Raw genomic sequence first — 15,425 nt, 5'->3', positions numbered from 1 at the left:
CACCCTATACTCATTCACATATGAGGGTGCGTGATCAGGGATTTCTTAAAGGGGGCTTCCATATTCTGATAAGCCCCCTGCCCACAGACCCCCCACAACCACTGGCCAGGGTTGTTGGGAAAAGGCCCTTGTTCCCCCTGTCCCAAAGCACCCATCCCCCCAATGTTGACCTGGTATGATTCAGAAGGGGTGCTTGCTCATCCCTCCCCTTTCCTGACCTGCCGGGATGCCTGTTCGGATAAGGGTCTGGTATAGATTTTGGGGGGACCCCATGCAGTTTTTGTGGCATGGGGTTTACCCTCAAAATCCATAATAGATCGAAGGGTCTGGCATGCCCTTGGGGGGAGAACCCCACCCTTTTTTTTTTATTTTGATGTGGGATTCCCCCTCATCCCTCAAAGGGCCTGGTATGGATTTGAGGGGCCGAAGATTTTTTATTTTATTTTTATAAATTTGGCATGAGGTTTCATTTATACCAGAGACAAAGGAATTGTTTTGATTGTTCAAAGGACAGGTCGCAATCATCTCAAAGTCGGATCAAAATTGAATCCTGTTCATTGAAGTCGCATTCGAAGTCGGACCTGAAGTCACAGGGCAATGTCGGATCAGAAGTCATGCGACTTCCGTGGCAGATCAGCCTAAGTGCTGAAACTTGTTTTTTGATCAAAGTGGGTTGCTGAACACAACTGTGTTGCACATGGCAATAAAGCCCGTAGTCCTTTGAAAAATCTGTAACTTAAAGTGATTGTAAAGTTTTTTTTTTTTTTAAATAACAAACATGTTATACTTACCTCCTTTGTGCAAGGGTTACACAGAGTAGCCTCGATCCTCATCTTCTGGGGTCTCCCTGTGGCACTCCTGACTCCTCCTCTTCTCGAGTGCCCCCCACGCAGAGCCGCTTTCCATGGGGGCACCCACGCGGTCCTGCTGCGTCCATTGACACAGACAGCAGGACTTGGCCCCGCCCCCAAACTCCCATATCACTGTATTTGATTGACAGCAGTGGGAGCCAATGGCTGTTGCTGTGCTCGTCCCTCATCCCTCGTCCGCTCGTCTGCTGGAACGATCGGGTTCAGGTAAGAAAAAGGGGGGGGGGTCTGGGGGGATGCTACAGCACAGAAGGTTTTTCACCTTAATGCACAGAATGCAATAAGGTGAAAAACCATGAGGGTTTACAACCCCTTTAATGCATCTACTATAGACAGACATTTCATAATAAAACTGTTCTATGAATAAGGTAAATTAAATAATAAAATCTCATTATCATTCTAAACCAAGCTGCAGTCATGTTTTTATTCAGCGCTGGCAGCATTTATCATTCAGCATAATAAATTATACTTTTATGTTTATTTCTGTCCTAGAATTTTAGAAATTAGAAAATCAATCTCCAGCTGAATTATAACTGAATAATGAACAATTACAGAATTGAGCAAAAGGCATAATAAATAGAGGGGCACATAAATAACTGAATGTGGTTACTCAGTTGAGTGGTGACTATTGTTATTTATTGCTTGGCATAAGGATTGTTAGATATGATAATTAAAATGCTATTTCCCTTGCTTCCCCTGAAGGTTGAGGAGCCACGGAATTAGCAGCAATACAAACGAATGATAAATTCTCCAAATCTTATATATTTTTTTATTCTGTACTAAATACAAAGTTTTTTGTGTGAATTGTAGCCTCAGTTTTGTGCGTTCAGAAATGGTATTCTGCATACTTGGTTGTAACGAGTGGTTATTTGAGTTACTGTTTCCTTTCTATCATCTCAAACCAGTCTGCCCATTCTACTCTGACCTCTGACATCAACAAGGCATTTTAGTCCAAACAACTGCCGCTCACTGGATCTTTTTTTTTTTTTTTTTGGCCATTCTCTGTAAACCCTAGAGATGGTTGTGCATGAAGATCCCAGCAGTTTTTGAAATACTCAGACCAGCCCGTCTGGCACCAACAACTATGCCATGTTCAAAGTCACTTAAATCCCCTTTCTTCCTCAATCTGATGCACAGGTTAACCTTTAGCAAGTCGTGTACACGCGTCAAGATACCCTAATGCTTTGAGTTGCTGCCATGTGATTGGCTGATTAGCAATATGTGCTACCAAGCAATTGAACAAGTGTACCTAATAAAGTGGCTGGCTAGTGTAATATATCTATATATATAGATCTATAGCTATATATATATATATATATATATATATATATATATATATATATATATATATATAGCTATAGATCTATATCTATATATATACGCACAATATATTGTCAAAAGTATTGGTACCCCTGCCTTTACACACACAAACTTTAATGGCATCCCAGCCTTGGTCCGTAGGGTTCTATATTGAGTTGGCCCACCCTTTGCAACTAGAGCAGCTTCAACTCTTCTGGGAAGGCTGTCCACAAGGTTTAGGAGTGTGTCTATGGGAACGTTTAACCATTCTTCCAGAAGCGCATTTGTGGGGTCGGGCACTGATGTTGGACAAAAAGGCCTGGCTCACAGTCTTTGCTCTAATTCATCCTAGAGGTGTTCTATCGGGTTGAGGTCAGGACTATTATATGCAACTCACTCATCCATGTCTTTATGGACCTTGTTTTGTGAACTGGTCCAAATCATTTGGTGGAGGGAAGATTATGGTGTGCGGTTGTTTTTTCCGGGGGGATGGGCTTGGCCCGTTAGTTCCAGTTAAGGGAAATCTTAAGGCGTCAGCATACCAAGACATTTTGGACAATTTCATGCTCCCACCTTTGTGGGAACAGTTTGGGGATGGCTGCTTCCTGTTCCAACATGACTGCACACCAGTGCACAAAGCAAGATCCATAAACACATGTATGAGCGAGTTTGGGGTGCAGGAACTTGACTGGCCTGCACAGAGTCCTGACCTCAACCCGATAGAACATCTTTGGGATGAATTAGAGTGGAGACTGAAAGCCAGGCCTTCTCATCCACTTCAGTGCCTGACCTCACAAATGTGCTTCTGAAGAATAGCATAGAGACACTCCTAAACCTTGTGGACAGCCTTCCCAGAAGAGTTGAAGCTGTTATAACTGCAAAGGGTGGGCCAACTCAATATTGAACCCTACAGACTAAGACTGGGATGCCATTAAAGTTCATGTGCATGTAAAGGCAGGCATCCCAATACTTTTGAGATATAGAGTATATATATATATATATATATATATATATATATATATATATATATATATATATATATATATATTAAAACCTTGGTTTGAGAGTAACTTGGTTTGAGAGCGTTTTGCAAGACAAGCAAAATTTTTAAATACATTTTGACTTGATATACAAGCGATGTCTTGGTATACAGGTAGCGTCATGTCACAACTGAGTAGAAAAGAGAAGAGAGGTGCCTCTAAGTGTACCTTCATTAAATGTAACCATTTTGCTACACTTAGAGGTGCCTCTCTTCTCTTTTATACTCTGTAGCTCCTGCTGGATTTTGCTTCTAATCCCCTTGTGGTGGCTTATATTTGTGGACACACAACCTATCACATTGCTATAATCTTTTTATATGGACTATAAACTAAAGGACTTGATATGGACTATAAACTATGAATACTGTATTTATTGGCGTATAACACACTTTCTCACCCTGAAAATTGGTTGCAAATAGTGTGTGCGTGTTATACGCCAATACTGGGCTGCCTAGGAGGGAACGGGGAAGGGGGCGGGATGAGCGCCGTCAGATTACATACGGCGAGAATCTCCTGTTCACTCAGCAGCCTCTGTAATAAAAAGTCCCGTGTCCTGGGCCGGCATTGGACCAGTGTTCTGTCTATCATAGAACTTTGTATTAAAGAGGCCCCCGAGTAAACAGGAGATTCTTGCTTTATTTAATCTGACGGTGCTCATAGTGCCCCCCTCCCTGTGCCCTCCGAGGCAGCAGTAATCTGAGGTGAGGCTGCAGATGGGCAATGATCAGGCTGCATTCCTAGCAATGATGAGCCTGCATATGGGCATTGATCAAGCTGCAATGATGGGCAATTGTGAGGCTGCAGATGGCCATTGATCAAGCTGCATTGATGGGCAATTGTGAGGCTGCAGATGGCCATTGATCAAGCTGCATTGATGGGCAATCGTGAGGCTGCAGATGGCATAAATCAAGCTGCATTGATGGGCAATTGTGAGGCTGCAGATGGGCATTGATCAAGCTGCACTGATGGGCAATTGTGAGGCTGTAGATGGGCATTGATCAGGCTGCATTGATGGGCAATTGTGAGGCTGCCGATGGGCACTGATCAAGCTGCATTGATGGGCAATTGTGAGGCTGCAGATGGGTATTGATCAAGCTGCATTGATGGGCAATTGTGAGGCTGCAGATGGGTATTGATCAAGCTGCATTGATGGGCAATTGTGAGGCTGCAGATGGGTATTGATCAAGCTGCATTGATGGGCAATTGTGAGGCTGCAGATGGGCATTGATCAAGCTGCATTGATGGGCAATTGTGAGGCTGCAGATGGCATCGATCAGGCTGCAGATGGGCAATGGTGAGGCTGCATTGATGGGCACTGACCCTTATTTTGCTTCAAAGTTTTTTATTTTAAATTTAGGGTTTTTTCCTAAAACTTCCGCCTAAAATGAAGGTGCGTGTTATACGCCTGTGCGTGTTATATGCCGATAAATATGGTAAATGGTTGTGGAAGGAATCATTTGAGGTTCCATTATTTCTTATGGGGAAATTCGCTTTCATATACAAGTGCTTTGGATTACAACCATGTTTCTAGAACTAATTATGCTTGCAATCCAAGGTTTTACTGTACTGTATATTTTTATTTTAGGCACATATTTCCTCTTTCTCTTTACCACTTGTTGTTGTAAAATTTTACATACGCAATTTAAAGCAGTATTAACCCCAAAGCTAAAATTATAATATATTGCAGCTTACCAATCCTTAGATTAGATATGTTGGCTGTGCTCCTTCAGCCAGAGCAGAGGCACTCTAATGCCCCGTACACACGGTCGGACTTTGTTCGGACATTCCGACAACAAAATCCTAGGATTTTTTCCGACGGATGTTGGCTCAAACTTGTCTTGCATACACACGGTCACACAAAGTTGTCGGAAAATCCGAATATTCTAAACGTGGTGACGTAAAACACGTACATCGGGACTATAAACGGGGCAGTGGCCAATAGCTTTCATCTCTTTATTTATTCTGAGCATGCGTGGCACTTTGTCCGTCGGATTTGTGTACACACGATCGGAATTTCCGACAATGGATTTTGTTGTCGGAAAATTTTATAGCCTGCTCTCAAACTTTGTGTGTCGGAAAATCCGATGGAAAATGTGTGATGGAGCCTAAACACGGTCGGAATTTCCGACAACAAGGTTCTATCACACATTTTCCGTCAGAAAATCCGACCGTGTGTATGGGGCATTATACAGGAGGTGTGTTAGTGGTCTGTTCACCAGGTGAAAAAGAGAGAAAAAAGCCTAAGAAAAGAAAACTAATGAGTAATAATGATGTTTTGACCATTTATGATGGAGATTAAATTACATCAAAGTTTTTGGGACAGTTAGGGGGAAGCACTTGTTTTAAAATTTTACACACACAAATTAAAGCAGTATTAACCGCAAAACTAAAAATGTAATATATTGCAGCTTACCAGACATTAGATTAGATATGGTGGCTGCATTAGTTTTCTTTTTTTCTTAGGCTTTTTCTCTTTTCACCTGGAGAGCAGACCACTAATACACCTACTGTTTTAGAATGCATCTGCTCTGGATGAAGGAACACAGGGTTAGATGGACTAGCAGATTTACATGTTGTAGATATACTAACAAAATGAATTTAAACTCCAGCTCACACTTTATAAGCAGTTATAACAAGCAGTTTTTGTTTCTTTTGGGATAAACGCTTTACATAAATAATTGAAAGCTGAACATTGTAAGCACCCCTGTCAGTAGTAAATGGTTTGCCTTAACCCAGTAACTGCTACATCTGCAGGACAGCTTGTTCTTTTTAAAAACAATATACCATACTTATTAGCTGGATCACCAGGTGAAAATAAAAGAAAGAAAGCCTAAAAAAGAAATGTAATGCAGCCACCACATCTAAGACATGGTAAGCTGCAATATAATAAATGTTTGCTTTTGGGTTTAATACCGCTTTAAAGAATCAGTGGAGTGATTCATCCCTTACTGGGCAGTTCTTTCCAGAGTTCAGTCAGACAAACCAAGCCTCAAGGCTTACTGATGAACCACTGCAATACAGGGCGCTTTCACCCCCTTCCTGCCCAGGCCATTTTGCAGCTTTCAGCACTGTCGCATTTTGAATGACAATTGCGCGGTCATGCAACACTGTACCCAAATGTTCTTGACACAAATAGAGCTTTCTTTTGGTGGTATTTAATCACTGCTGGGTTTTTTATTTTTTACAAAAAAAAAGAAAAAAGCCTGAAAATTAAAAAAAAAAAGTTTTTCTTAGTTTCTGTCAGTAAATTTTGTAAATAAGTAATGTTGTTTTCTCCTTCACTTATGTGCGCTGATGAGGCTGCACTGATGGGTACTGATGAGGTAGCACTTATGGCACTGATTAGGTGGCAATGATGAGAAGGGAATAATATGCTGCACTGATGGGCACTGATAGGTGGCATTGATATGCGGCACTGATAGGTGGCACTGATGGGCAGGGATTGGTGGCACGGATAGGAGGCACTGATGGGTGGCACTGATGGGCCCTGATGGGAGGCACTGATGGGCATTGATGGGCAGCACTGATGAGCAGGCACTGATGGGCACTGAAAGGCAGCACTGACTGGCATCATTAATGGGTAATGATTGGTGTCACTGATGGGCACTGCTGGGGCTTTACTGTAATCAGGGCACTGATGATCAGTGCCCTGATTACCTGTCCTGGTCTCCCCTGTGAGGAGATGCCGCTGATCTGCTCTCCTCGCCACACACTCTGTCAGTGTGAGGCGAGGAAAGCCAATAAACAGCACTTCTGCATTTACATGTGACCAGCTGTGATTTGACACAGCTGGTCACATGGTAAAGAGCCGCCTCATCGGCTCCTTACAGAGACCGGGGTCGTGCCGTGTCTTAGGAACGGCACAACCCCAAGAGCGGCCGTTCTGGGGCGACGTCATATGATGTCATCCCAGGACGAGAGCCTCACCGCTCCTCCGTCATTTGCTGTTGGGGGGACGGCAAGTGGTTAAATAACTTATGTTGCTCTGGGAATTTTATTTTTTGTGTATTCACTGTTTATTTGTAAAACAAATGTTATATACATATACTGTAGTTAAAAACAGGTATAAAATATCAGTTTTAAAAACGTATCAACTGAAAAAAAAAATTAAATAAAATTGACCTTTAAATAGGAGAAAAAAATGAACTGCTTGACAATCACTCATTTGTGAGACTGTTGGGTGATTATTGGACTTACAATATACCTCTGTGAGATTACTCCCACGAGACATAATGTGAATGCGCTAAAATGACATTTTGTCTCCAGGATAATTTCTTCTGCCTCTGACAGAAAAAAATATTGGGAAGTCCACGGTTCACTTTTACAGAACTGATCACTTCAGTGTTGTATGTCTTTTCTGCTTTTGAAATTGACATTGAAATAAACAGGAAAAACAAAGCAAAATCTGCAAAATCCTGTTGGATTTGTACCAAATTCAAGTAGATCTATTTTTTTTTTCATGTTCAGTGCATACATGCTAAATACTGTTTAAGTGTAATACTGACAAGTATGTATTACCTCTCAATGAGATTTAAGTTATCCTTTCCGCAGGGATAACAAAGAGCTTAAAAGTGCTACTCCAAGCAGAGGCTGTAATGTTTCCCTACTGGTATCCAGGATATGGGAGCAGGCATCCATTTACTATTCCAGGAGTGCTTGAATATAAGGTGTAAGATGTGTCAAGACTGAACCCGGCGCTCATAGAATATGTTAGATTTTGTGCCGCTCCAGCCACGCCACTGACGTGTTTTGCCCCGTCCATCGGTGCTTGGTCACAGAAATGCCCTTGTTAGGCGGGCAAAACATGTAAGGGGTGTGGCCTGGAGCAGCACTGGCTAAGGCCAGAAATGCTAACATTATCTGTGAGTACTGGGTTCGGTCTTGCGCGGCCTCTTACACCTTATATCCAAGCAATCCTTTCAATAGTGCTTGTGTTTTTTTTTTCTCCCCAGAAGGCCAGAGCATCTTTGTTCAGACATCATTCAGGGTCAGCATCCAATTCTAGCCCATATGCAACACAATAATTTAGACCCTGTTCATTTTTTTTCTTGCTGCTGTCTCCAGAAAGTTATAATTTTATAATATTCCATGTGAACAGGGAAGAGATGACTGTGGAAAGGCTTCCTGCTCACAGCAAATAGACAGGCTCAACCCCTAAATAGAATTAGCAATTCATTTTTGTTGAAATAAGGTACAGTTTTGTTTTTTCTAAAAAAAAATACTATGGCTGTATATTAAGTTAGTGGCGGCTGGTGCTCCATTTTTTGGGGGAGCAGCAAACAAAACCCTCCCCCCGCCACCAAGTCCACACGTACCCCATCTACGATTGCTTCCTCTCCTTCTCGGCAGAAGCAGTAGGAGAGCAGCCAGGTGGACAGAGCCAGGCGACGGAAAAATTAAAAAATTGCGCCAAGCTCCTAGAAGGATAACGTGAAGCAGCCAACACAACAACCTGACTGTTGTAAGTATATGAAAGTGAAAAAAGTGTGGCGCTAAAGAATAAGTGACAGTGGTTACTAAAAGTGAAAGTACATAACCCTGAGGTGCGTATCTAAATAATGATGATATTATGCGATGTGTGGAAGGACGATCAAGTCACTTCATGTAACACTATAAAACCACAAAATATGGGAAAATGAATATAACTTGAATAAACACGTGTGTAAACGCATATAAACAGTGAAAAAAACGTGTATAAATTAAGTATATCAGTTTTTTGGGGCAGAGTAACCTAACCCAAAACAACGATTCAAAATTGAATCCCAATAAGTAATTGGAAAATAACAACAATATAGTGAGCTACAACTCAAAAATGGCCTGCTCCTTTAAACAAGGCCTACATGCAAAAAAACGTGAAAGGAAATGAGTCCATAAAAGTGTAAATATTAAATGTCCATCATTGTGCAATGGGGTGGTTAAATGTCCATCATTATACAATGGGGTGATCCCTGATGGTTCCCCGACAACTTGGGTATACACAGTCCACATACACACTCGATGGAGACCATTAGGAGAGTTCTTGCATATAAACAAATTCCTATCTTGATATGGAAACTTTCACCAAGAAAATATGAGTATCAAATGCCCTTACCAGACAAGGTGGACTCACAGGCCCTTGACGGTGAGTCAGACAAGCGTGTACCGTCAAGCGGTGAAGTATGGTAGACCGTATGTGGATCCAGGACAAAGTCTCCTCAGAAGTCACCGGATGGCGTATCTCTGGAAGCAGATGTCTTCAGAGTTTGGCCTCAATCATCAGTTTGGGGGATAGTTTCCTCAGCGACCACCCATATGAATGGGCGAAGGTAAAAAAGAAAGAAAAAACTTCCACATGGTGTAAATCCTTATTAAAAACGTAATAACGTTTATTGGTAACAAAAGAGGTGTAAACCAAACGAGTGTACAGATATGGGCAGTAAAAACTCGGCTCACACAGGTACAAAAAGTAGAGAAAATTGTAAAAATTAGCGCAGTAGGTGATGGGGGTAAAAAACACAGAGACCCGATGCGTTTCGTCCTCAAAGACTTCTGCTGGGGTATCTCATTTCCTTTCACGTTTTTTTGCATGTAGGCCTTGTTTAAAGGAGCAGGCCATTTTTGAGTTGTAGCTCACTATATTGTTGTTATTTTCCAATTACTTATTGGGATTCAATTTTGAATCGTTGTTTTGGGTTAGGTTACTCTGCCCCAAAAAACTGATATACTTAATTTATACACGTTTTTTTCACTGTTTATATGCGTTTACACACGTGTTTATTCAAGTTATATTCATTTTCCCATATTTTGTGGTTTTATAGTGTTACATGAAGTGACTTGATCGTCCTTCCACACATTGCATAGTATCATCATTATTTAGATACGCACCTCAGGGTTATGTACTTTCACTTTTAGTAACCACTGTCACTTATTCTTTAGCGCCACACTTTTTTCACTTTCAGAGCCAGGCGACGGCACGCTCCCCGACAGAAATCGCCACCTTTCTTCTCCCTGCTTCGATTCTACCTCTGCACATCAGCGCCAGTGTTTTGGCAGAACACCGGAGACTGCACACTCATTGGCTGCTGCCAGCTCCCCCTGCCTCCTCCTCTGCTCCTCTACTCCTCCTCTCTGCTCCAACCACTGCCGCACACATCACACAAGTGGGTGGGCTCGGGGCGCAGAGCACTGCCCTTTTTATGAAGCCCACGTGCTTCAAAAAATAAAAAACCCCATTGAAATCTATGCGTCCTGCGCCCTGCATACAGATTAGGGGCTGGGCGCATGGATCGGGGGGCGGTGCCCCTGCTCCCCTAATAAGTGGCCGCCATTGGTCTACCTCATACTGTATACAGTGCAGTGAGAATGCTGAATTACCACATTGATTATATCAAGTAGTCAGTCTTTTAGGTCTCAGTCTCTCTGCACATAGCAGTATAATGGTATTATTTTAGGTATTTAGGATATAGGTATGTATGACTGATGCCTACTGGGTTAAGGAACATTGCTTTAACTAATTCTTGAAAATAGAGTTCATTCTAAAGAATAGCCGTTGTACCCTACAAACTTCATCCAAGAGGGCTCTAACCAAGTTAAAACTGCATAATAGCTGACTGACTTGTGTTATTCTGTATGACTTATCCTATGTTTTTTGCCTGTCATTGCAGAATGAATCTGAGTAATAATGATATTTTGACAATTTATGATGGAGATGAAATTACATCAAAGATTTTGGGACAGTTTGTGGGAAGCAGTGGCCCTCAGAAACTCTACTCCTCATCTCCCGACCTCTCAATTCAGTTTCACTCTGATCCAGCAGGGATGATCTTTGGAAAAGGACAAGGATTTATTTTGAATTACATAGGTGAGTAGCTATTTTAGGATTGATACAGCAGATTAGAAGTCTTTACAGTGAATTTGTTTTGCTTTGTATCTTTCATGGGCACTTTGCGGTAAAACAGGAAAACATAAAAAAAAAAAACTGTGTAATATTTTATATGCTTTTACTAAACAAAATGCTGTACATACAAACTACTTACGATTGTAAGAAAAACAATACAAGACATACAATGTATTACAGAAATATATACCAAACCAAAATATACAAACCAGTGGTGTATAAAATCAGGTACCCCCCGCCATCTAAATCTTACATATAACAGAATATGTATAAAGAAAATCAAGGACACAGAAATTCAAAATGATCGACAGATTGCAAAAGATAGTAGGACAAACCCCAAAAATTCTACAAATATATTAATAATAAGATTTGATTGTGGCCTTTAAGAAAGCTTGTCAACCATGGACACGGACATGGATTTTGCTATGTAGGAGCAATTGCACCCCTTCTCAGTACAAATGTTTTCTCGTCTGGATTGTCTTAAATGGCTATACTATTGCTCTGCCTGGCAAACCCTTGTTATTGTTTCTTTCTTGTTCTACCTACTCTTTTTGGATTTCTTTATTCTATAAACTCTAATAAAAATGTATTGAAACAAAAATATATTAATCGTAAAAAGGTCAGGTCTGAGTATGTAGGCCCTTTACAAAATAATCTGGATTGAATGACTGGGGACGAAGAGAAGGCAAATGTATTAAATACCCTCTTCAGCTCTGTGTATACAAAGGAGCATGGGGGAGCTCATGTCCACAATTGGATTGCAATTGACACAGCTCCAAATGATCCACAATGGCTCAAGGGACGGCTGTGGACGTGGTCCCCACACAGGGCTCATGTGTAAGGTAAAGTCTACAGGCTTGGAAAGATCAGTTTGTAAATGGATAGAAAACTGGCTAAAAGACAGAATTCGGAGAGTAGTGGTTAATGATTCTTACTATGAATGGTCTAAAGTTATCAGTGGTGTACCCCAAGGTTCAGTGTTGGGACCATTACTTTGTAATATCTTTATAAATGATATAGGGTCTGGAATTAAAAGTACCATTTCAGCCTTTGCAGATGACACCAAGCTATGCAGTAGAATAACGTCCTTACAACCTCAATACACTGAATAATTGGGCAACTATGTGGCAAATGAGGTTTAACCACTTCAGCCCCGGAAGGTTTTACCCCCTTCCTGACCAAAGCACTTTTTACAATTTGGCACAGCGCTGCTTTAACTGGTAATTGCGCAGTCATGCAATGCTGTACCCAAACGAAATTTGCATCCTTTTTTTCCCACAAATAGAGCTTTCTTTTGGTGATATTTGATCACCTCTGCGGTTTTTATTTTTTGCGATATACAGTGGGGACAGAAAGCATTCAAACCCCCTTACATTTTTCACTCTTTGTTATATTGCAACCATTTGCTAAAACCATTTAAGTTCATTTTTTTCCCTCATTAATGTACACACAGCACCCCATATTGACAGAAAAACACAGAATTGTTGACATTTTTGCAGATTTATTAAAAAATAAAAACTGAAATATCACATGGTCCTAAGTATTCAGACCCTTTGCTCAGTATTTAGTAGAAGCACCCTTTTGATTTAATACAGCCATGAGTCTTTTTGGGAAAGATGCAACAAGTTTTTCACACCTGGATTTGGGGATCCTCTGTCATTCCTCCTTGCAGATCCTCTCCAGTTCTGTCAGGTTGGATAGTAAACGTTGGTGGACAGCCATTTTTAGGTCTCTCCAGAGATGCTGAACTGGGTTTAGGTCAGGGCTCTGGCTGGGCCATTCAAGAACAGTCACAGAGTTGTTGTGAAGCCACTCCTTCATTATTTTAGCTGTATGCTTAGGGTCATTGTCTTCTTGGAAGGTAAACCCTCGGCTCAGTCTGAGGTCCTGAGCACTCTGGAGAAGGTTTTCGTCCAGGATATCCCTGTACTTGGTCGCATTCATCTTTCCCTTGATTGCAACCAGTCATCCTGTCTCTGCAGCTGAAAAACACCCCCACAGCATGATGCTGCCACCACCATGCTTCACTGTTGGGACTGTATTGGACAGGTGATGAGCAGTGCCTGGTTTTCTCAACACATACCGCTTAGAATTAAGGCCAAAACGTTCTATCTTGGTCTCATCAGACCAAAGAATCTTATTTCTCCCCATCTTGGAGTCCTTCAGGTGTTTTTTTTTGCAAACTCCATGTAGGCTTTCATGTGTCTTGCACTGAGGAGAGGCTTCCATCGGGTCACTCTGCCATAAGGCCCCGACTGGTGGAGGGCTGCAGTGATGGTTAAATTTCTTCAACTTTCTCCCATCCCCCGACTGCATCTCTGGAGCTCAGCCACAGTGATCTTTGGGTTCTTCTTTACCTCTCTCACCAAGGCTCTTCTCCCCCGATAGCTCAGTTTGGCTGGACGGCCAGCTCTAGGAAGGGTTCTGGTCATCCCAAACTTCTTCCATTTAAGGATTATGGAGGCCACTGTGCTCTTAGGAACCTTAAGTGCAGCAGAAATTTTTTTGTAACCTTGGCCAGATCTGTGCCTTGCCACAATTCTGTCTCTGAGCTCTTCAGGCAGTTCCTTTGACCTCATGATTCTCATTTGCTCTGGTGTAGAACCATCTCAAGGATGATCAGAAGAAATGGACAGCACCTGAGTTAAATATATGGGTGTCACACCAAAGGGTCTGAATACTTAGGACCATGTGATATTTCAGTTTTCCTTTTTTAATAAAACTGCAAAAATGTCAACAATTCTGTGTTTTTATGTCAATATGGGGTGCTGTGTGTACATAAATGAGGAAAAAAAATGAACTTAAATGATTTTATCAAATGGCTGCAATATAACAAAGAGTGAAAAATTTAAGGGAGTCTGAATACTTTCCGTCCCCACTGTAAATGAAAAAAGACCGAAAATTTTGAAAAAATATATATTTTCTACTTTTTGTTATAAAAAAATACAATAAATTCAATTTTAGTCATACATTTAGGTCAAAAAGCATTCAGCCACATGTTTTGGGTAAAAAAAAATGCAATAAGCGTATATTTATTGGTTTGCTCAAAACTTATAGTGCCTACAAACTAGGGTACATTTTCTGGAATTTAAACAGTTTCTTGAGGTGCTAAAATGACAGGACAGTACAACCCCCCCCCCCCCCCCCAAATGACCCCATTTTGGAAAGTAGACACCCCAAGGAAATTGCTGAGAGGCCTGTTGAGCACATTGATTTTTTTTCTTTGTCATAAGTGATTGAAAAATGAAAAAAAAAAAGAAATTTTCACAAAGTTGTCACTGAAATGATATATTGCTCAAACATGTCATGGGCATATGTGAAATGACACCTCAAAATACATTCTGCTGCTTCTCTTGAGTACAGGGATACCACATGTGTGGGACTTTTTGGGAGCCTAAAAAGGGAGCCTAAAGGACCCCGAAAACCAATCACCGCCTTCAGGATTTCTATGGGTGTAAAATGGTGATTTCACTTCTCACTACCTATCACAGTTACAGAGGCCCTGAAATGTCTGGATAGCACAAACCCCCCCTAAATGACTCCATTTTGGAAAGTAGACACCCCAAGGTATTTGCTAAGAGGCAGGGTGAGTATTTTGCAGCTCTCATTTGTTTTTAATAATGAAGAAAGTAAAGGAAGATTTTTATTTTTTTTTTCAATTTTCAAAACTTTGTGACAAGAAGTAAAATCTGCAAAATACTCAACATGCCTCTCAGCAAATAGCTTGGGGTGTCTACTTTCCAAAATGGGGTCATTTTGGGGGGGGGGGGTTGTGCTGTCTGGGCATTTCATGGCCTCGGAAACTGTGATAGGTAGTGAGGAGTGAAATCAAAAATTTACGCCCTTGGTAAAGCCTGAGGGCGGTGCTTGGTGTTGGGGTCCTGTATGTGGCTAGACTGCCAAAAAGTCCCACACATGTGGTATCCCCATACTCAGGAGAAGCAGCAGAATGTATTTTCACATATTCCCATGGTATGTTTGAGCAATATATCATTTAGTGACAACTTTGTGAAAAAAAAATAAATGTATTGTCATTTTCCTAAAACTTGTGGCAAAATATAAAATATTCCATGGACTCAACATGCCTCTCAGCAAATAGCTTGGGGTGTCTACTTTCCAAAAAGGGGTCATTTGGGGGGGGGGGGGTTTAACCTGTCCTGGTATTTTATGCACAACATTAGAAGCTTATGCCACACATCACCCACTCTTCTATCCACTTAAAGACAAAGCCCTTTCTGACACTTATTGTTTACATGAAAAAATATTTTTATTTTGCTAGAAAATTACTTTGAACCCCCAAACATTATATATTTTTTTAACGAAAAGGCCCTACATATTAAA

General features: G+C 41.2%; 1 protein-coding gene across 1 annotated transcript in view; it reads left to right on the top strand.

The window, feature by feature from the left end:
* SEZ6L (seizure related 6 homolog like) overlaps window positions 1-15,425 on the top strand; it is a 678,351-nt gene that overhangs the window by 567,460 nt on the left and 95,466 nt on the right. The window contains exon 10 of the mRNA XM_073629414.1: window positions 10,852-11,048. Within this exon, the coding sequence (XP_073485515.1) occupies window positions 10,852-11,048 (197 nt within the window). The remainder of the gene's footprint in view (window positions 1-10,851; window positions 11,049-15,425) is intronic.

The sequence above is a fragment of the Aquarana catesbeiana genome, linkage group LG01, assembly GCF_042186555.1.
Source record: "Aquarana catesbeiana isolate 2022-GZ linkage group LG01, ASM4218655v1, whole genome shotgun sequence".
Lineage (NCBI taxonomy): Eukaryota > Metazoa > Chordata > Amphibia > Anura > Ranidae > Aquarana > Aquarana catesbeiana.
The sequence above is the reverse complement of the archived record's forward strand: the minus strand, read 5'-3'. Positions and strand labels throughout refer to the sequence as shown.